Source organism: Physella acuta, unplaced genomic scaffold (genome assembly GCF_028476545.2).
Source record: "Physella acuta isolate Inbredline_101_S28 unplaced genomic scaffold, ASM2847654v3 ptg000027l, whole genome shotgun sequence".
NCBI classification, from domain to species: domain Eukaryota; kingdom Metazoa; phylum Mollusca; class Gastropoda; family Physidae; genus Physella; species Physella acuta.
Window position 1 is genome coordinate 317,900 of NW_026731547.1, and position 21,602 is coordinate 339,501.

The 21,602-nt window shown below is 33.8% G+C and overlaps 1 protein-coding gene across 4 annotated transcripts; it reads right to left on the reverse strand.

Moving 5' to 3' along the window:
* Positions 1-973: 973 nt before the first annotated feature.
* LOC131941132 (zinc finger protein OZF-like) lies at positions 974-20,481 on the reverse strand. Of its 4 annotated transcripts, none has more exons than XM_059300153.1 (2): positions 20,289-20,481; positions 974-4,718 (listed from the first exon to the last, which is right to left on the reverse strand). In XM_059300153.1, exon 2 carries the CDS (start codon positions 4,703-4,705, stop codon positions 3,389-3,391), a length of 1,317 nt encoding a protein of 438 aa, XP_059156136.1. In that variant the 5' UTR covers positions 4,706-4,718; positions 20,289-20,481; the 3' UTR covers positions 974-3,388. The 4 variants fall into 4 exon arrangements, 3 of the variants coding, with proteins under 3 accessions (XP_059156136.1, XP_059156144.1, XP_059156130.1); XM_059300161.1 differs by having other exon boundaries at positions 20,285-20,481; XM_059300147.1 differs by lacking the exon at positions 20,289-20,481 and adding an exon at positions 10,281-10,472.
* Between the last annotated feature and the right edge of the window lie 1,121 nt (positions 20,482-21,602).

The window sequence follows — 21,602 nt, forward strand, 5'->3', positions numbered from 1 at the left end:
CATTCGAGATGACGCTACGACAGTGTATGCCTTTTATCCTTCACAAGCACTTTGTTTGGAAAGAGCCCAGTGATCTGCTGGTGGTGGTTGTTCATGACATTTGCTGCCACTTATGGGACGGAGTGGCCTAATCCATAAGTCTCGAGTTCAAATCCGGGTTCAATTCAGCAGACCGTCCGAGTCCAACCAGCTATGATGGGTACCTAACTCACGTTAGGTTAAGTAAAGGCGGCTGGGCATAGTGCAGACCACACTTTCCCTTCATATGCCGAGGTCACAGAAACAACTGAACTCCACTTGCACTGTAGACCGTCAGGTTTGAAAGTGAACTTTACTTTAGATAGGACATTCAGGACATTACATTTGAAAAGTCTGCATTTGGTCTTGGAATTTTCTTTGATGGCCGTGTTTTTTGCATGGTTGCAAAAGGCTTGTTTGATAAGTTGTTTGGCTTTAGAGATGAGTGTTTTAAGTTCAATGGTGTAGTCTGCTTCATAATGATTGGGGGGGGGGGGGGGGAGTGTTAAACAGGACTTACTAAATACACCTAAAAATGTATAGACATTTAAGTGTGTACTTGTTTAGATTCATACCTACACACATAAACATATTTAAAAATATGGCTGCCTTGTTATCTGGTTTAAATGTAACACTTATATTAATTAGTGGATTTATGAATATGTGTAACATAACATAGTTTTCATTTATTTTGAATATTACAATTTTTAAAAATTTCATAACTGTAAATTTTACTGTTCACTAAATAAATATCGATTATGTTAAGTATGTAGAGGCAAGATGTATAGCAGTGTTTTAGATTGTTTAAGAATTAAAAACACATTTGTGTGTAACTAAGGTTATCAATGAAATTATTTCCATAACTACAGTAGGCCCTATATTCTTACATTATCATTATGTATTTGTATGATAGGGTGATAATAAAATAACACTAAACAAAAACAATTGTGCATTTAAATTTTATTTTATTTTATTGATTTACTTAAAAGTAAAACACAACCAGGTAATTTTTTAAACAAAATTTTACAGAATTAATTTTAACGTGTAGATAATTCAACATTTAATTTTGATTTACTCGGTGATGGCAGTTCATTATTATTAATAAAATTATATTCCTATAAACAAAGAGTATATCAACATTGTCTTGCGTTATAATATGAAAATAAAAACTAAAATTATAAGATTTAAGTCTGATAGAAAAGAGATAGTCTAGGATTCTAGAACTTGAGACAACAGAAAATTTCTGTGAAATGTGTATGAATGGTAGTGAATTTAAGTGCAGGTGTAGGTGGCCTATTATGGCTTTCAACCATCTTAATAAAAATATTTAACAGTCAGATTTACAACACTAATACATTTTTATAGTACTTAAAATTAAAAACAAGCACTTAACATTATTTACAATTGAAATATAAAAAAAAAAATATTATGCCAAATGTTCAAAGACTGATAGGTTTTACTTAATTTGTAATTAGCTAGAACTAAGAGAAACATGAAATGAAGCCAAAGAAATATTTTATTGGAATAATTTTTTTTCCCATGTGTCCAGAACATAGGGATATCACACAAAAAAATCTTTCCACTTCTGACTTTTTCTGGCAACTTTTATTGCAGTTTTCCAGAATATTCAAGAATATTTCAGCTATCGTCAGTCCTTTTTCTCCAAAGCTTCTCCCTGTTTTCCCATGGCCTTCACTATTTTCCTTTTTCCTTGCAATATCCCAGCTCCATTGTCGTAATTTAATCAGATTTCATCCAGTGGCATATCTTTTCAATTACTTCTGATATGGCTTCCATTTCTTTTAGTAACTTTTATGTTGGGTCAGTGAATGCCTTTTATCCCATTCAGGCACTTAAATTGGTAGGAATGCAGAGAGTTGATGGTAGCAGAGTTGATTTCCGCCATTCACTGCCAGAAAGTGGAATTATACCCTCAGTAATAAGTCTAGTCTCTATGGTAATAATTCTAATCTTAACAAATTTTCTCTTTGTGATCATAAGCAATGATGTGCTTAGTTCCTCTTTTTAATAACATGATGTAAAACTATACACTACACTATGTCATACACATTTAAGCCAAAAGTGTAGTTATTTTGATTTTTTTATAATAAAACAATTCAACAAGTCATGAACAGAAATGAGTTTTGTTTTCACAATGTAAATTGATTGATATGAGTAGGATGATAAACATTATAATTATAAAAATTGTAGTAATCATATACATTACACAAAAAGTTATTCATTCTGACCTGATGGTCAGTATGGCAGATGAATTTCATGTGACATATAAGGGGACAGCGTGGGCTAGTGGAAGAGTGTTAGACTACTAACTCGAAAGGCTTGAGTTCAAATTAGTAGAACATCCCTGATTCCACCCAGCTTTGATGGGCACCTAATGTACATTAGGGAAACAAAGACGGCTGGGCATATGTTAATTAATCCCCTTTATGCAGAAGTCATTGAAAGAGATGAACTCTACTTTATCTGCCCCATGTGTCTTAGGCACACACAGGGAAAAGATGATGATGACATATCAGGAAAGTGTTGTCAGTATTAGGCTGCCTTTTCTTTCCTCACATTAATCTATGCCCAAGTCATTGAAAGAGATGAACTCTACTTTATCTGCCCCATGTGTCTAGGCACACACAGGGAAAAGATGATGATGACATATCAGGAAAGTGTTGTCAGTACTAGGCTGCCTTTTCTTTCCTCACATTCATCTGTGAGCTGGGTGAACCAAAATATGTTCCTAAGATTCAAGTCTGAGATCTGACCTTTGACCTCAAAGCAGTTGAGGGTTATACCACTCAGCCATCCTGGCCCTCACATGACATACAGATTTCTTCAACAAAAATTTTTTAAAAAAATGACAGATTATGTAATGTTTGAATTTTTATGTTATTTGTATTGAGCCTTTTTTAAGTGAGCTGGAAAATGTTTAAAGTAAAGTATGATACAAAAAGAAAAATATAATAACAACTTGTAATTTTTGTTAAAATAAAGGATTAATTAAACATACGTAAACTGAAAACTTTTTACAATACCAACACACAACAGATGGGGCCAGTAAAAATTAGCCACCCTTTGATTTTGTTTGAAAAAAAGACGTAACGTACTTAAAAGCATAACGATTTAAATTATATTTCCTTATGTTTTTCAAATATATAAAACAGCCAATACAACTTCCTCTACAATACAAATATATTTATGTTAACTTTACAAAAAACAATTTCATAGGCTTTGATAAAAATGTTCAGAACAAACATTCTGTCTAAATCATATTTATTATAATTATCTTTTATTAAACCAAATATACACTTGATATTCAAATAAGACTTAATTAAATATGATGGCGAATTCTGAGTATATATTAATTTTCTTCTAAATGTATCTTTTTATGTCGTTGAAAATGAAATTCCCTTTTAAACATTTTGTGACAAACCTCACATTCAAGAGGTCCACATTTATCATGAACTTTCTTATGTTTTGTTAAATACATCATCATATTAAACTTTTGATGACAAATTTTACATTCAAATTTCTCTTCTCCAGTATGAAGCCTTTTATGCGTATTAAAAGAAGAGTTAGTGGAATATGTTTTATGACAAACATCACACTCATAAGTTTTACTGCCACAGTTCATTTTTTTATGTTGCTCTATTTGATATTTCTTGAAAATAACCTTATGGCAAACTTCACATTCATAGTTGTCTACTTTATCATGAATTTTTACATGTGTTGCTAAGTAATCGCTCAGAGCAAACTTTTTATGACAAATGTCACATTCGTATGGTTTTTCTCCAGTATGAAGCATTTTATGCTTAGTTAAATGAGAGTTCTGAGTAAACTTTCTATGGCAAATTTCACATCCAAACTGCCTATCTCCAAGATGAATCTTTTCATGTTGAGTTAAATTTGTCTTCAGAAAAAACCTTTTAAAACAAAAATTACATTCATATTGCTTCTCTTCAAAGTGAAGTTTTTCATGTGTTGCTAAATAACACTTAAAGGTAAACTTTTTATGACAAATGTTACACTCATATAGCTTTTCTTGAGAATGAATGTTTTTATGTGCAGTTAAGTAAGATTTCTGAGAATACTTTTTATGACAAACATCACACTCAAATTGGTTTGCACCAGTATGAATATTTTTATGCACATCTAAATAAGACTTCCGTAAAAACCTTTTATGACATACATCACATTCATATGGCCTTTTTTTTGAATACATCAAGTTATGCAGATTATAGCCAGACTTATGTAATTTTTCTCCTATAATATGTTTTCTTAAATGTTGTCTTATGTTGCTATTCCTCATGAATTTTCGATTACATAAATCACACACGTATGAAATCACTTCACTGTGAATTAATGGATATCTTAAAGAAGAGTAATCAATGGATATGTTTTGCTGAGTATCCACTTCATCTTGATTTATGTCTTCGTGATATGAAATGGATCTATCTGGATCATTGCCTTCATAAGTGGAAATTGATTCTTCTGGATTTATGTCTTCAAGTGTTGAATCTGATACATTTGGGTTTCTCTCGTTAAAAGTGCTAATGGATACGTCTGGTTTTATGTCTTCAAAAGTTGCACTATCAGTTGAAACATCTGTTGTAATTACCTCATATGGTTCCACTTTAACTACTGGTGTATTTAGAATTACATGTGTTTCCCCTTCCATTCTTGATTGGTTACTAAAAAAAAATAAAAAATTTATGATTCCAAAGAAGCCACTTTTATAAAACATATAGTGTGTTTTTTTAAATAAACATTTTTTTGCTACAAGTTAACTACTGAAAATCCCTGCATGTCATTGCTTATAGGGTTCTAAAAAATGTATAAACAGTATAACCCCATACAATACTTATGCTGGGTGGGGGTAAACTGCAAAGATGTCTGGACAAATTATTCTGCAACCAACTTAAAATGAACTCTGATACAGACTTTAAAGACTTTTTGTTTGATTTTTCCATCGCTAGATGTGCTGATGATTTAACATCTTCTTTCTTTTATGTTGAAGACTGAAACTGCCAGATATATCGCATTCGAACATCACCATGCTCAAAGCCACCGCAAACATAAGTTGAACTGTTGCAAAGAAATTTTGTAATATTACTGCCGCCTAATATTTATTTTTTATCGTTGATTTTTTGTTTACTTTTATTATCTAAATTACTTAATAAAAAATAAAATAAACATTTTAAATTGTTTATTTATACTTCCACGCTTAATACAAATTGTTAAAGATTGAAAGGTATTGGCCTTACACAAACAATGTGGCTGACAAGATTATATGAACTCATAGTGATCCAAAGCATGGTTTGTCATACTGCTATTGTCAAGGCTATGACCTTTAATATTTAAAAGAAATCTAAGCTAGATCAAGAACATTTTTTTTAAAATATATAATAAAATAAAATTGCAGTTTGACACCGTTTATATATATATATATATATATATATATATATATATATATATATATATATATATATATATATATATATATATATATATTCCCCAAATCCTAATCAAAGATCATAATATTAAAATAAAAATATTGGTGGCTCTTTAAAAACTGGGAAAGTTTGTAAATAGTAACTTTTGGCTCTTCCGTCTCAAAAGGTTGCCAACCCCTGGCCTAGGGTAATATAGCATCTGTTATTATTCTAGAACTAAATACTAGTCTAAATTCTTTAATTAAATTTAAATTAAGGCCTACTAGATCTAGGCCTATAAACTATAAAAACATTAAATTTGATTAATATTCATGAATAAATATTAAATGAAAATATATTAAAGAATTGATGAATAACAATGATTAGACCTAATGGAGGCAACCGAGTTGACAAAAATACTTCCATCATATTATATTGACTTTATTGTTGACATGGATTAAAAGCATGCTTTTAATATTTTGCAATCAAAGCGATCATAAAAATAATAAAAACTTAGGCCTTAATATAATTCAGAAATTTAATAGCCCTATTTTTAGAATCAATGTTATAACTTGAAAATAATTTTTTGAGTTTAAGGCTACATTTCCATTTATTTTCATCAAGCGTAAGTAATAACCTGATGTTTCACTTTTGTAAGTAATGTAAGACAAATATTGTTTGGTTGTACTGGAACTGTGATAGATTTCTGACAGCCCACATCATAGTATATTTTTTATTACAAAACTTTGCAAATAAAAATTTTAAATAACGATGTTGATGTAAATTTAAACAGCATGACCTAAATCTGCCTTTTTTTATTTACAATTTGTACAATAAAATCTATGCTAGCCTACTAAATAGAAGGATGCCATTGTTTATGTCACCATTACATGTGAAAACCACATTGATTTTTTTCTTAAATTTCTAATTTAGTTAGGCCTACTGAAAATATTAAATTAAAACCATAAAACTAGCCCACAACTTTTATTCTTTAGCAAAGTCAGAGCAAAAAAACAAACAGACAGGATTTTTTAACCATACTAATTTTAACGAAATGACTACTCAGAAAAAGATTTTTCGGCAGAAAATACAAAACTCAATAGTTATGGGCATGTACAGTAAACTTATTATCTGCGCTAGGGTTAGGACACGAGTTCTGCTTTTGGTTTGAAAACACACGTATGTACCATAGAAAACCTTGCAGCGAATGAAGGCGTTAGTTTCTCTCAATTGCCAATGCATATCTTTTCGGCTAGAATCGGCCTAATTTTAAACAAGATCTAGATCTTACACCTTGCATGATTTTTAGATTTTCAAAATATTTAATTTTAGATTTTAATAAAAATTTAAATTTTCTAAAATTTTTAATGGGCCTCTCGAATACCTTGTGCCTAGTTTGATTGAGACGTCACTTTACTCGATCGGGTCCATGATCATTAATACTATTAGATTAGCCCATAGGCCTAGATCATAAATTATAAATCTAGATCTGAAGTAATCTATCGTTTTAGGTACATAAATTGGCTGAGACTAGTAATGTGAAATACAGTTGACTCATGAAATTTTAGATTTTATTTAGTTGTAATAGTAGTATAGGGTGTAGTATTTAAGTAATCTATCGTTTTAGGTATGTAAAATTGCCCGCGACTTGTAATGTGAAAAATAGGTGACTCCTTAAATTTTAATAATTGTAAGCCCTGCTAGGGGGGGATACCTTAAAATCTATCTACCCTTCTCTAGGCTTATCTATTACTACTGTCCGGTCAGTGCAAGCCCGGCTAAACCCAGGCTGGTTAAACCCTAACCTTAGTCTAAATAATAAGCTACTAAAATAAAACAAAAACTTTTACAGTTAATAAAATTTATTGCATGGAACCAAAAGTTATAAAAAAAGAATAGATAAAACTGACACAAAACAGAACCAAACGAAACAAACTTTTTACATCAAACAAAACATTACGTTTGACCATTTGCTGGTGTTGCGCCGACTTATGATGTCTAGGATGGTCCAGGCCCTGACACACAGAAACCTCCCTTCATCCATTCTCGACATCCAAAAGTCCACACCAAACAAAACACTACGTAAAACCACTACGTACAATACATTACGTAGAACACAATACGTACACAACAAACTTTTTACACCAAACAAAACAATTCATATATAACAAAACACCCAGCCAAGTTGCCCAAGCAACCTCACTGGAAGGGGGGGGGGAAGAGAAAAAGAAAAGGAAAACATAAGAAAAATGCATGGTAATGGCAGATATATACTAGCGAGGCTCACTAAATCTTAATTTTAATTATTTATTTTTTTAACCAATACCAATAAAAGCTAGAGATATTTCTCTAACTAACCAGGCACTACATTTGATGATTTTAGCTCATTTTGAACTAAAATACATGATTTTAATTATTGGTGCCATACAGCTTAGCTGGGAAAGATTTTTCCATGACAACCATTCAAAGATCTGGTTCCTAAAGTTGACCTGAAAACGACCAAGGAGGTTCGTAAGGATCATGTGTGGGGAGGGGGAAGTGGAGGTATGCTGCAATAAAACGAAATCGAAAGGATACTCGTAACTTGGTTATGTAATCTTTTACTGTATTTCTAGTAAACGCCAAAGGAATGAACCAAAAAAATCACGTATAAATGTTTAAAAATATATAGATCTAAACTTTTTAAAGGTATTCATTTTCACTTTTATTCAGTCTTGATTAATCAGTGTAAATAGGAATGTTTAATTAGGACAATTAGGCCTAATAATAATAGATTGAGTTAACGGCGGAATCTAACCCTCCTCCCTTATCCAGCATGGAAGCTTTGTCTAGGCTGAGTTTTAAATATTAAAAAAAAGTAGATCTATATAGACATAATAAAATATCTGTTTTTATTTTTAAAACTGTCGTTGCATTAAATTTCATCACATGTGAGCGAGAAATGCATTCCAAACATCGCCACTCATAGGCTGTGCGTAGTGACGGCTCGCTCGCGTTGTTTTGTCAACGAGAGAAACATCGCCCGTCCGAAGCTAGACATATCCAGGCGGAGTTTTAATACTTAAATTTGTATCTAGAGCTGGTGTCTAGATCTATTTAAAGATTGTTAGGCTACGCCTATCACATTAACGTTGATCACTTGTGAGTGAAAAATTATGCAAATTCGTCACGAGCCCGCTTGCGTTCTTTCGTCACGCGAGCGTGTGCGCAAGTCCAAGTACTGTGTCAACTAGATCTAGATCAACTTTTGTTTATGCAGGCTGTCCTCTAATATGATTATTATAATTTATTAGCCTAGTCCTTCTGGATCTAAATCATAATAATCAATTATATAAAAAATGAAAGCAAATGAAAATAATATTAACTATAATTCGATCAAGTCGTAATTAGTAATAATAAAATCAAGTAAATAATTTAGCACCTAGACTTTACTAGACGTATCGAGATCGCGTTTCACCACGAGATCACCGGTTTACGGGCTTTTACAGAAATACCAACTAATTCCTATCTTCCCATGTTCAGATCGAAATACTTAATTTGTCCAGCAATGTAAAAATCAAAATTGGAAAATATTCACTTAACGCTTGTCAACATAAATAACAACACAAACGTAGTAAAGAGTCGATAGAGCCACCTAGGCAAACGTCTCCCGCCCAATAGCGGTCACGTGGGTTATGGAATTTTTACTTTTGGTGGTGACCGTTTTGGAGAATTTTTTTAAAAATTAGCGCATGTAATATTCGATTTATTTTTACACAGACTGCTAAATCTAATATTGATGTACTTTCGGTTTCCGATCTACATCGTAGAAGCTAATATTTAAAAAGATCTACGAATGTTTGTCGGCACCACTTTTTGAGCTTCGGTCTTCATTATCCAAAGCAATTTATAGCGTTTCTCTGGCATATTTAGCACTGCCATTTATAGTTTGTTTACATTATGTGAAAAAATCGCCATTTTTCACGAGGTAAACATTTTAAAAACGAATTCCTAGAAAGTCACTTGGGCAGACAAGAAAAATGTCCGAAACTAAGCGTCCGGTGTAGGACGCCATGTTGTTGTTAGCAACCAGAGGTGCTTTCAAGTTAGTGAGCCTCGCTAATATATACATAAATATATACACAAGTTCAAAATGCTACCTACTACTACTATCTAGCTAAAGCCTCGAGTAAAACTAATCCTTACTATACAATTCTAAAATCAATTCTCAAAAACAACTAACCACTGTCTAAAGAAGAACTAGCAACTTAAAAATAACGTGTAAACAAATTCATCGTAGAACCAATCTTTCCTACACAAGGAAGCCCGAAGCCATTGGTCTACATAAACAATATCCATATTGATAACATTAAAGTTAACACACTCCGCTAAGGCCCCAATGAAGGCAGACACAAAGCAAGCGATACTCAACATGACGTTGCACGAAACAGCACACACATTAATTTTAAACAACCTAAAACTCGAGGCAACTAAAATATACTAATCTAATTACTGTCTAACCAACTGACTATTGACTAAGCCAATCCTAGTCAATAACAACACATCATAAAACAATCAAGTAAATGCACACACGCATTCACACTAGTTTAGGAAACACTCCTAAAAACACTGGCCTAAACCACGTGGTCCGAAACACACGCCAAGGGTTTAGAAAACATCAAAAATACATTTTAATTCAAAATAACAAAATAACACACCACGTGCATACCAGACATGCCGATGCTCACTATCTCGTTTTAGACGAAAATGAAAGAAAACGAGAAACATCGACAGTCGCATTCATACAAATCACATAAAGATAAAGTATAAAAAAACAAATACCTCCACGCGTGAGGTGCGCCCACGCAGAAACCTGACCCGACCTACATCTCGCCGTGGGTCAAAAAGAGGGAGAAAATCGTCCGACCGGTTAATTTATACTGTCCGCTTCGGACGGAAGGGGACCCCGTGTCTGATCCCCATAGGACCACCATGCACTCGCAGATTCGCAACAAATATATTAATACAAAATAAATAATCCATTCACCCGCTCACATAATTATTTCACATTTTGAGGAGGATTTATGTTTTTTAAAATACAAAAATATTTCCTTGTTTCATTTATGTACCTGTTTTTAAACAATTGAATTAAAACTTTTCCGTAATAAATGAAGACTAGCGATGTTTCCAACAGATGCAACCATGCTCATTTACTATAGCAGCCATCTTGTTTAAGTTTTATTTTTATAAGCTTATAGCGCGAGATTCAGGGGGAAGCCACTCTATTTTACAAATAACTGCTGTTTATATAGCAAATCTTGCTCTCAGACACTGCTGTTTAAAGTTAAATTCTGGCTTACATCGATAGTCTATATTTAGCCATTGATTTAGGTTTATTATTCATTTATCTATACATATTTGACACAAACATATGACAGTATACTTCTATTAAAGCCTTGACAATGAGGTAACGTTTTCGTACATTAATAGCCGCGGGCTATTTTCATTTTACGTACCCAAAACGATAGATTACCAGTGCCAGTATTTAGATTTTAGATCTAGATCTAGTAGTTTAAACTACTTTAAACTATTTAATGCATATTTCACATTTTTAGGACGATTTACGTTTTGAAAGTAACAAAAAAAATTCAAAGTTTCATTAAATTAAATTAATGTATCTGTTTTTAAACAATTGTATTAAAAATAAAACGTTTCAGTAAAAAATAGAGGGTAAAATCTTAGTTTAGCGTCGTAAATTCCAACGTAGCTAGTAATGTGCGATGAAGGTAACTAATAAATATTTCTTTCGTTTGGCCATATTTATGTCATATTTTACATAATATAACAGATAATTGAATAACAAATCACAATCTAAGACCAAACCAGTCATAAATATCCTGGAATAAACTTTAAACTACCCCGTTCGAGACAACAATGAGTAAATACAAGCAGCGGCCATGTTTCAAAAACAATAATAGAGTAGTTTCCCTTGAAAAATTGTCTATTCGCATGTCTTTTGTGTTGATTTTGTGGTTTAATATGATTGTTTTGTATTGTTTTAATATATGCCTGGGGGTCGTCCATAAATGACGTCACACTCGTAGGGGGAAGGGGGGTCCGTAATTTTCTGACGGTGTGTGGTGGGGGGGGGGGGGTCAGATGGTGCGACGTCACACTTTTGCATTATAAAAAAAGCAATGTTAGAAAACGAATTTTAGACGTTATTTTGCGTTTTAGAAAACTGTTTTAATACATTGTAGTAACAATTGATTAAAATACTCTATTTTGACAGAGTTCAGACAAGATTTTGGAAAAATATAGCTGTTTAAAAAAAATTCAACTGCAATTTTGAGGGAGGTTGTAGGCTGAGGTGTGACGTCATTTTAGGGGGGGGGGCTGGTTTTTGGTGACGACGTGTGACGGAGGGGAGGGGGGGGGGAGGTAAAAATCGTCAAAAAAGCGTGGCGTCATTTATGGATGACCCCCTGTATAGTAATTTACTTTTTTTTCAATATAGTTGACATGAATGACTAATAGACCTTTTCAGACTTAATAGTGTGCATCCAAGACCACAACAATTGTTGGGAGGTCGAACTTTTGAACACTTTATTTGCAGTAATCAAATCAATATTAGATCGCTCATAAATGACGTCGCTCTTAAGATAGTAATGACAGCGTGCATTATTACAGAACAAACATATGAACATATTGTTTCAGATAGAAATTGTGATTTGTGGTGGGGAGAGGTTGAGTAGAACTCAGCGATGTGATTTTGGAGACGGGTCAGGTTGTTTTTTTCGTGAAAACAGGGGATGGTTGTGGGTAGAAGCTGTAGAAGTATGACGCGTCATTCATTGGTGATCCATTTACTCAGTGGGGACGATAGAACTATTAACCATTAATGTCCCATTCATTCTACCAAAACTCCACCCATGACGGCCCAATGTAAGGAGCATAACTCTGTATGATCAAGTGAATAGTTTCACAAAATATTTGTTTTTGTCTAAATGAAATTGAAAATTAAGATAAAAAGTACTGCTTAGTGTTGGGAATAAACCTGGCTTTCCAACAGTATTAAATAGAATATATTATATTCGGTAAAAGTACAGTATAAAAATAAAAAATGTCGGAGAAAATTCAAAACAGGTCATTTTTGGTAGTCAACTTTATTTATTTTTGTCTAAACAACTATGCATCGAATTTAACAGTTAAATATCAATTTGGTTACGTTTAAGATATATAATTCATAAAATACATGCCTAGATACGTTTAGAGGCATTATTTTATTTTATTTTTAATATTAAATCTACTAAAAATAGGACAGATGAATCTAAAATTTCGAGATGGAAAGAAACTATTATTTTTTATCTTTCAAAAGCGCCATTGAAATTAAAAGACCGGAAAAGGATGCTGCAACTACCCGACTTCCTGTTTAGTTAAAAATTAGGATTTGTAGGCCAAATTTTAATGAAACAAATTTAATTTTTCTATGCGTATTGTAAGCGGGCGGCAGCGGGCGTTACGGGACATTAACGGTGTCGGGCGGCAGCGGGCGTTACGGGACATTAATGGTTAAGAAGGGTCAAGAAATGTAAAAAGCTTGCTGAGTCGCATTTCTTGAACCACACCTTTCTGATTCCCCCACTTAGTACATCGTCACCGAGTTAGCGCTCGCACGTGACGTCATGTACCGGTACCGCCGACCGTTAGGCTAATTTTATATATAAAAAAACAACCAGCACTGCATTTTTGACGCTTATGCGACGTTTAATTTGATTACATAAGTTGGTGTTCATTAAACAGCCCCTAACACACCTATCACTCGTCCATTTAAACGTACGTAGTTATTTCTGCAAGTTTGCTGTCTTGAGACATTCGGCCCTTTAAAAATGTATTAAGCTCTCACCGTATAGAACTAGACTACCCATATTAAGCTCCAAAAGAAGCTTGGTGAAAACAGGATGGCCGTCCGATTTTGAAGCTGCTCTGCGCTTTATAAAAAGCACAATAAACGATAAAATGACACTTATATTAAAGTAAATTATAGTTCTGAAACTTGATACATTAAAAGTGATATTCGGAAATTAAGAGCCAGACAGTCAACATAATATTTCAATTTAAGTCCAAGAAAATAAATTTCCTCAAACGATGGAACATTACTAAATTTTCGCGCAGTTTAGCGAAATTGAATTTAAGTATTTACGTCATCTTACAAAGCGCGATAGCCTACTGGTGCTCTAACGCGGCCCATGGCCGTATTCCTAACGCCCCGCATTAGACGCGGCTTATTCGTCGGCAGGCATTTGGTGGCAAGCCTTTTTGACGGGGATAATGTGTTAAGTTAAGGCCGTTTTGCCAAATGTCTTAAACTAGCAGGCTTGCAACATTTGTGATGATTCGTTTTAAGCAAGGTATACGTATACTAATGCTTATTTATCGTTACTTTGATTGAACAAAGCATTATAGAGGTTCTCCATCAACCACCTAGGTATTTTTCCACGTTCACCTCCTTTCATGAGACCGACACGTCATAATTTGCGGAGCCGCCTGAGTTGACGTCACAAATCTTCACTCACTCCCGTAGCAAATCATATGTGATATTTTTTATGGACAACCCCATATCACTCACTTGGGTACTTGATATTGACATTTTGACAACAAAGGATAACCAAAATGTGTCTGGCGTGTCAACACGCACTTAAGGGGTGGAGTGGCTGATTATTTTAGATGATGTTTTACGAGGGAAGCTGGTGGATAATACATTTTGTCTCTCTGTATATATAAATGATGACAAACATTTATTGTTGTCAAAATTATGGCTAGAGATCTTAGATAAGGCAGAGCGAAGCGTAATTTTTTACATTAGGGGTCATCCATAAATGACGTCACGCTTTTTGACGATTTTTACCTCCCCCCCTCCCCTCCGTCACACGTCGTCACAAAAAGCCAGCTCCCCCCCCCTAAAATGACGTCACACCTCAACCTACAACCCCCTCAAAATTGCAGTTGCATTTTTTTAAAACATCGATATTTTTCCAAAATCTTGTCTAAACTATTACAATTTATTAAAACAGTTATCTAAAACGCGAAATAACGTCTAAAATTCGTTTTCTAACATTGTTTTTATAATGCAAAAATGTGACGTCGCAAAATCTGAACCCCCCCCCCCCTCATCACACATCGTCACAAAATTACGGACCCCCCCCTCCCCCCTACGAGTGTGACGTCATTTATGGATGACCCCTTATGACTTGTTGTGACATTGACAACAAAAATATGACGGAGGTTGGGGTTTAATTAAGGTAAAGAGAAGTAAAAAAAATGTCATAAGATACGATAGAATCACTAATTGATGAAAAGAAAAACCTGAAATGAAAATAGTGAACATTCAAACAATAAGAAAAAACTCAAACTATATAAATATAGTAATAGTAAGATCAAATAAACATTAGTAAAAAAAAACGGTATTTAATACATGGATACAACAAGTTGCATCTCACAATGCTTCTAGAATTAATAAAGTTGTTTGTTAGGAGATTCAGTTTTTAAAGAGCAGAATTTAAAAAAAAAAAAAATGCTTTGTTATACGGACTATACAACAAGACAATCATATTTAAATACATTTTTATACGAATAGAAATGAAAGGGAAGCTACTCTAAATAACATTTTCTTAAGATGGCTGCTGTTTTTAATAGCAAATTTACTATCTCGAACAGGGTTGATAAAAATTAATTTCAGGATATTTAAATTTATTTAACCATAAATGGTGATCTATTATTCAATTATTTATAATATTTTATCAAAATATACGAAAATATACTCATATTTAATGACATATTCATTATTGCACTCTCTCCTACATTACTAGTTTTGGCCGAATTTACGACGCTAAACTAAGATTTTACCAAATAGAGACTAGAATCTAACAATGTTTTCATCAGATGCAACCTAGATCTAGCTCGTTTACTTTAGCAGCCATCTTGTTTAAGTTTTTTTTTGGTAAAATTATATTTAGAGATTCAGGGGAAACCACTCTAACTTACAGATGGCTGCTGTTTATATAGTAAATTTTACTCACAAACACTGCTGTTTAAAGTTGATTTCTGGCATATAGGGCCTATTGATATATTTAACCATTGATTTTGGTTTATTATTCAAATATCTATAATTTTGAATAAGACTTGAGTATATATTCAGCAGCCATTTGTAAAATAGAGTGTAAACAATCGACTTCAGTGGACTCAAGGATACTGGATGGAGGGGGAGGGGGGGGGGGGGGGCTCGTGATCATATGGATCTTCTTGAATTTAGCATCGAAGTAATTTGATTTAAAAAAAAAAAACAACACACAACTCGTATGCTGTGTATAAAATTTAAAATTAAGACTGTTCAGTTGGAACTTAAACCACGGAATTTTTTTTTTACCTAAACTTGGGTTATCCATACAATAAACGACAGCACATTCTACCTGCCCCCTCCCAGAGTTTCTTCCAGGCATCTCTTTAGGCAAGTCTACCGCCCCCCCCCCCCGCGAACGAAATGGAATTTATAAATGAAATTTATATGGAATTTATATGTCAGTACCCCTGAAATTAATTGACTCCGCCCCCCCCCCCACCCCCCGAAAATATCAAGTACCCCTTATGGAGAAAAAAAGTCTGGAAGAAACAATGCCCCCTCCTCACCAACGTCACACAAAGCTCGAACCCAACATCTCTAAATTACGTCACACACAGTATACCACCCCTCTCAAAATTGCATTTTTTACAACCGTCTTTTCTCAAATGTTTACTCAGCTCATTACACGTCTTAGCATAAGCTATTGTTCAATTTGTTTTTACAAATTACAAAAAAAAAACGTGAAAAAACAGCTAAAACCAAGCTTACATCAATATTGAAAAGGTGTGTCGCATACACCTAGGTCATCTCTATACAAAGTTTCTATACTGTACTCCTTGTGATTGTCTTGGTGGTAGATGGAACAGACCCACAAAGATTTGATAATCTATATATATAATTCTCTTCTGGAATCAGTTACAAAACAAGCTGCAAGGTCGCCTTTGCAGTCCCCTCTCTTCCTCTCTATCACTACCACCCCCACCCCACCCCCACATGATCTGGTGAGCGGTGTTCACTCTGTTTACATTTTACAATCACAGAGACGGGTTTGGTGACGGCTATTAGGGGCAGATAATTTAGTTTGAAACGATTTTAAACTTAGAGGAGGTAACTAAGAGGAGGCTGCTTTCACGTGGGGGGGGGGGGGGGGGGGGGGTAGTGTTTTTAAGCAAATATTTTCAATGGCAGCATTGGTACTGTCGAATTCACAAATTATTAATTACTGAAAAGTTTGAAAAAAAAAAACTAAATAGCGGCTTATGATACGCAGCGGGTCGGCTCGTTTATTATAATTAAGAGCTTATTGTTATTTGTTAAGGTTGTCAAACGAGTGCTTAAAATGATCTAGTGCTAGTAGGCTATTCCATAACTTATTATTATTAATACTTTAATTAGTTCATTTAAACGAACGAATTAAAAAAAAAAAAGAATCTAACTAAAAGTTTCCCTTTCAAACCTGACAGCCTATGGGGCAAGTGAAGGAGAGTCTACTTGTTTCTGTGACCTCGGCATATGAAGAAATAGTGTGGTCAGCCCTATGCCCAGCCGCCTTTACTTTCCCTAATGTAAGTTAGATACCCATCATAGTTGGGTGGACTTGAACCCGGATTCGAACTCGAGACTTACGGGTTAGCAGTCCAGCACTAGACCGCCAGACTACTCCGTCAACGAAACATCAAATGATTTAGGGGAACTAACTAAGCTAGGGTTTTTTTTGGCAAAAATATTAATTGAGTTGCTTCTTTTTGTTTACTGTTGATTTTTTAATTAAAAAAAATTCTAGCAAATCCATTTTTGTCTTGATTTAAAACACCACATGCTTTCCCATAAAAAAAAGAAATAATTCTTGATCTATTAGATTTAATTTAAAGGATGGCAAAATAGACCAGGAACACCCTGCTGCATAGTTATTATTATTTTGATTACCCTGGACTGCAAAACATCACATTAATAAATGGTAGTTACAGAGGCATAGCGACCCTTCCTGGCCCTCGAGATTTCGATTTGCACCCCCCCCCCCCCACCCCTCAACCTTTCGATTTACACCACCCTCAACCTTTCAATTGATCTTTCCAACCCATTTTGGCGCCCCCCGAAGGTCGGGGCCCGGGGACATATGTACCCCCCTCGCTACGCTACTGGGTAGTTATATTTTATTATTTTTAGCAAATAAAACCAATATTTTTAAATGTTAGGCCTATTCCATTTATTTTTTTACATTTTATTTGAGGACACTATAATATTAAGTAATAAATAAATTATTACATTCATTATATTTATTTTACATTGTCTTCATTGTAAATGCCCACTGGCTTACATATTATTATACAGACTGGAAATTTGATGTAGATAAATTAGATTATTTTTTCTAACAAAATATTATTTTTAAATGTTAGGCTATTCCATTTATATTTAATTTATAATTTTTATATCAGCATTCAACGATCTATCACTTGTAGCTGACGCCAAACACAGATACCCGTATGGTATTGCGCGAATGCTATTTTTAGCAACAGTGCCGAGACGCGGTTGAAAAAAAAACGAACTAAAAAGTGGTCATAAAAAAAGCGGATCAGGGGAGGTAATTCAACTCGCGTTATGAGTCTAGCTCGTTAATGCTGTTGTGTTAGTTAAACATATAGGAATTGTGTGTAAAATTTACGCAGTTACTCAGTTACTACGTAGTACGATATCAATAAATAAAGTAGTATTTATTTCCTTTTAGCAATCTTTTGATACAAAATGTCTAATATTTTATTTTCCAATACATCGTGGTGTGTGGCAGAGTAAACAGAACGGTGTGATAGGTGACCTAGAATCTCCGAGTTCGAATCCGAAGTAAATCAGTTGTGCTTTATTTTATTGTTTCACATAGTGTAACGTTAACCTATCTATCAGCCAAATAGAAGGAGAACGTCCCCGGATTCTTTTTTCGGGGTCATATGCAAATGCCTTACGGCCTAAGTGGATGAACACTTAACACAACGACACACTAGGGCTCGAAATCAATGTCTAGGGAAGCTAGTGATACTATTGTAATTAACACTCATCCAATCTACATATAACCTTTAATCAGCGAACACAGAAGTGGCAAAACACAAGGTTGAAACTAGATAAAATATTTAATGTATAAAATATCAAAAACCCAACTTACACAATGTAGGAAAAAACACTATCACAGATTTCTACACTGTCTAATAATAGCCACAGGCCACACAACACTGCTGTAGTTTCTAGAATTACTTAGCGACAAGTAATATTAAACTAGAAGACTAAATCAACTGAAGAAAGCAAGGCACACACAGGTCTTAAGTACTCTCACGTTCAAATGGTCAGAGTCTATAGCCGGACAATGTGGACGGCTGCCTGACCAAGGTAAAACTGCCTCGTAGACTGCCAGGTCAAGATAAACTGCCTCGTGTTGCGAGTGTGCGGGGCAATTAAAGACTTCTGTGACAGGGGAGGTTATCCTCAACTCATGTCGCCATTGGTTGGGATAATCATCTGATCAGAATCATTCAATCAGATTTTAATGGAAATTTTCTATGTCTCAAACACCTTAATAGTCAATGGAAAAACCCCAGGTGTTACACAATCATTCCATATAAGGAATTATACAATGTCAAAATAAAAATGTCTCGACCTAAGTAGGTCACAATAGGAAATGCCACGAGCGGCTTTATTTTCTTTCTTTTTTTAAAATATTTTTTTGATCCAAATAATATTTTATAAGATAATTATTCAAGATTTTCCAAACATCGTCGCTCGCATCGCTCGCGAGATCGACTGCTTACATTTTCTTGGCTGCGGGAGAAAAATGTTGACACGGTCGAGGGTTCACCGTGAGTTCAGCAGGCCTACCATACATACGTCACAGCATTAACGATTGCTGTTAGAGATCGTCGGTGGGCAATTCCACCCCTCCCCTCATAAACCAAGCAAATTGTAAAACAATTTAGGGTCATTTTAAGTTCATGCAAGCTTACAGGACTATAGATTTACTACGCATAGCTGGTTAAAAAAAAAAAACTTCGCCTAACCTAATGCTACTACAGAAGAGAAAAATAATTATAGAGTATTTATTTTAAAGTTTTAAAAAAAGTTGATTTATCATCTTACCTAATACTGTATTGTCTTTACAGTTAGAATGCCTAGATCTAGATTTCTGTCAGATCTATTTTTAGTTTTGGATATTAATTTTATTATCATCTTCATGGGTATTGATTGTTCAATTCATCATGGAAGGCCTAATGTCTTAAATTGTACATTATAGGCCCTACATAGAATTTATAATAAATAGGCCTATGTCTGATATTTCTTTAATAAACATAATGAATATAAAGTTTTATTTCCAAAAAAATGTTTTGGTTTTTTTGGTAACTAAAATACCCAATGTTGTCGTAATTGCTATGACATCATGCTATGAATGGAAAACATAAACCAACATAATTTTTTGAGCTTTTTTGATGGCGAAAAAGAGTTTCGCATTTTAAGAAGTTAATTGGTCATTTTGTTTTTGTTTGTTTTCTTGGCCCCTAATTAAGCTAGACCATTAAATTTGGTCTCAAATTAACCAGTAAGTGATATAGTTTGTAATGATATATCATAAGTGACAGACAATTTTAATTAAAGAATTTAGCCTAATAAGAAAACCTACTAGCTACTTCTTACATTATCATTATTGATTATGATTACACTAGTGACTCCGAAGTAATACACTTATTACTTACTGTTTTCTTTAACCTAAAATCTCCTGAATGTGAGAAGGCCTGATATTATTAATCATTAACCATATTAAATTTCAACGATGCAAGATAAATTAACAATCAATTATTGTTAAATTAGATCTAGAATCTAGGTAATTCAGATTACAAATAATACTAATAAAATGTAATATTAATAACATTTGTCAACGCTAGTCAAAAAGAGCGACCCGGAAGTTCTTTCTTAATAAAACGGATATGTTGGACTGGATTTTAAACAAGGTAATTAAAAAGTCTAGTGACAATTTTAGCGCAATTTCCTTATGTTATCTAAAAATAGCTCTGTCGTAGCGTAAATCAAGAGCAGGGTTAGTAAAACCATTGGTTAGTTATTAAAACGTTTTTTATTATATTTTTTTCAGTATTTACATGTTTTATTTACAATAGAGTTACATGACTAAAAACCATTGCGCGCCTAGCTACCGAACCTGATGGCGCAGCTATTGAACGTGATGAAGCGTGTGGTGTGGTTGGATAAAAATGCCTACTAATTCGGTCCAAATTTTAATTAATTAAAAAAAATTTTTGTGACCGAACGAAAGGATATTTTTGAAAACTTTCTTCGGCAATATTATTCTAAATTATGGCAGGAATCGATTGGTACATGTTTCAAGTCGCTAAGTGGTCTGGTTGCCGAGATATAGGCCAAAAACTGCATTTTTTCGAGGTTTTTTTTGGCTTTTCCGGGAAATCCATGAAAGAAACCCGGAATTTTTATGGCCTATGTTCATCCTCGTAACTTGCTTAACATAATTGCTAGTCCTCGATACTGCTTCGTTGAGGAGGAGATACGACTTAAAGCTGCGGACACACATTCATCCATCCATTCATCCATCCAGAAATGACGGGTTAATAAACGCAATTCTCCAGAATGGAAATTGCGCTAAAGACCAGAAAGCTGCAAAGCACGGCTCGTGGGACGGAACGCGATGTCAAATAATGGCCTAATAAAATAATAATAATAATAAATAAGTGGAGTAAATAAGCGGGATATGAAAATGGTTGGATAAAAAAGAGGAACGATCATTATTTAAAAAAAAAATGAAAGTCAAAGGATACTTTTAACGCATCCATCAGTAATTAAATTAGTTCCAAGTTGGTAAAACTGTATTGAATAGAAGTAAAAAATAAAGAGTATAATGGGTCTAAAACCGATTTTCAAATATCTTACTAACTATAATAGATTGACGATAGAAGCATGTGGTTGTATATAAAACGTTTATTGGGTCTAACTACATGATGATAACAGAGAGAGGACGGAAGTGACGAGAGACAACTATT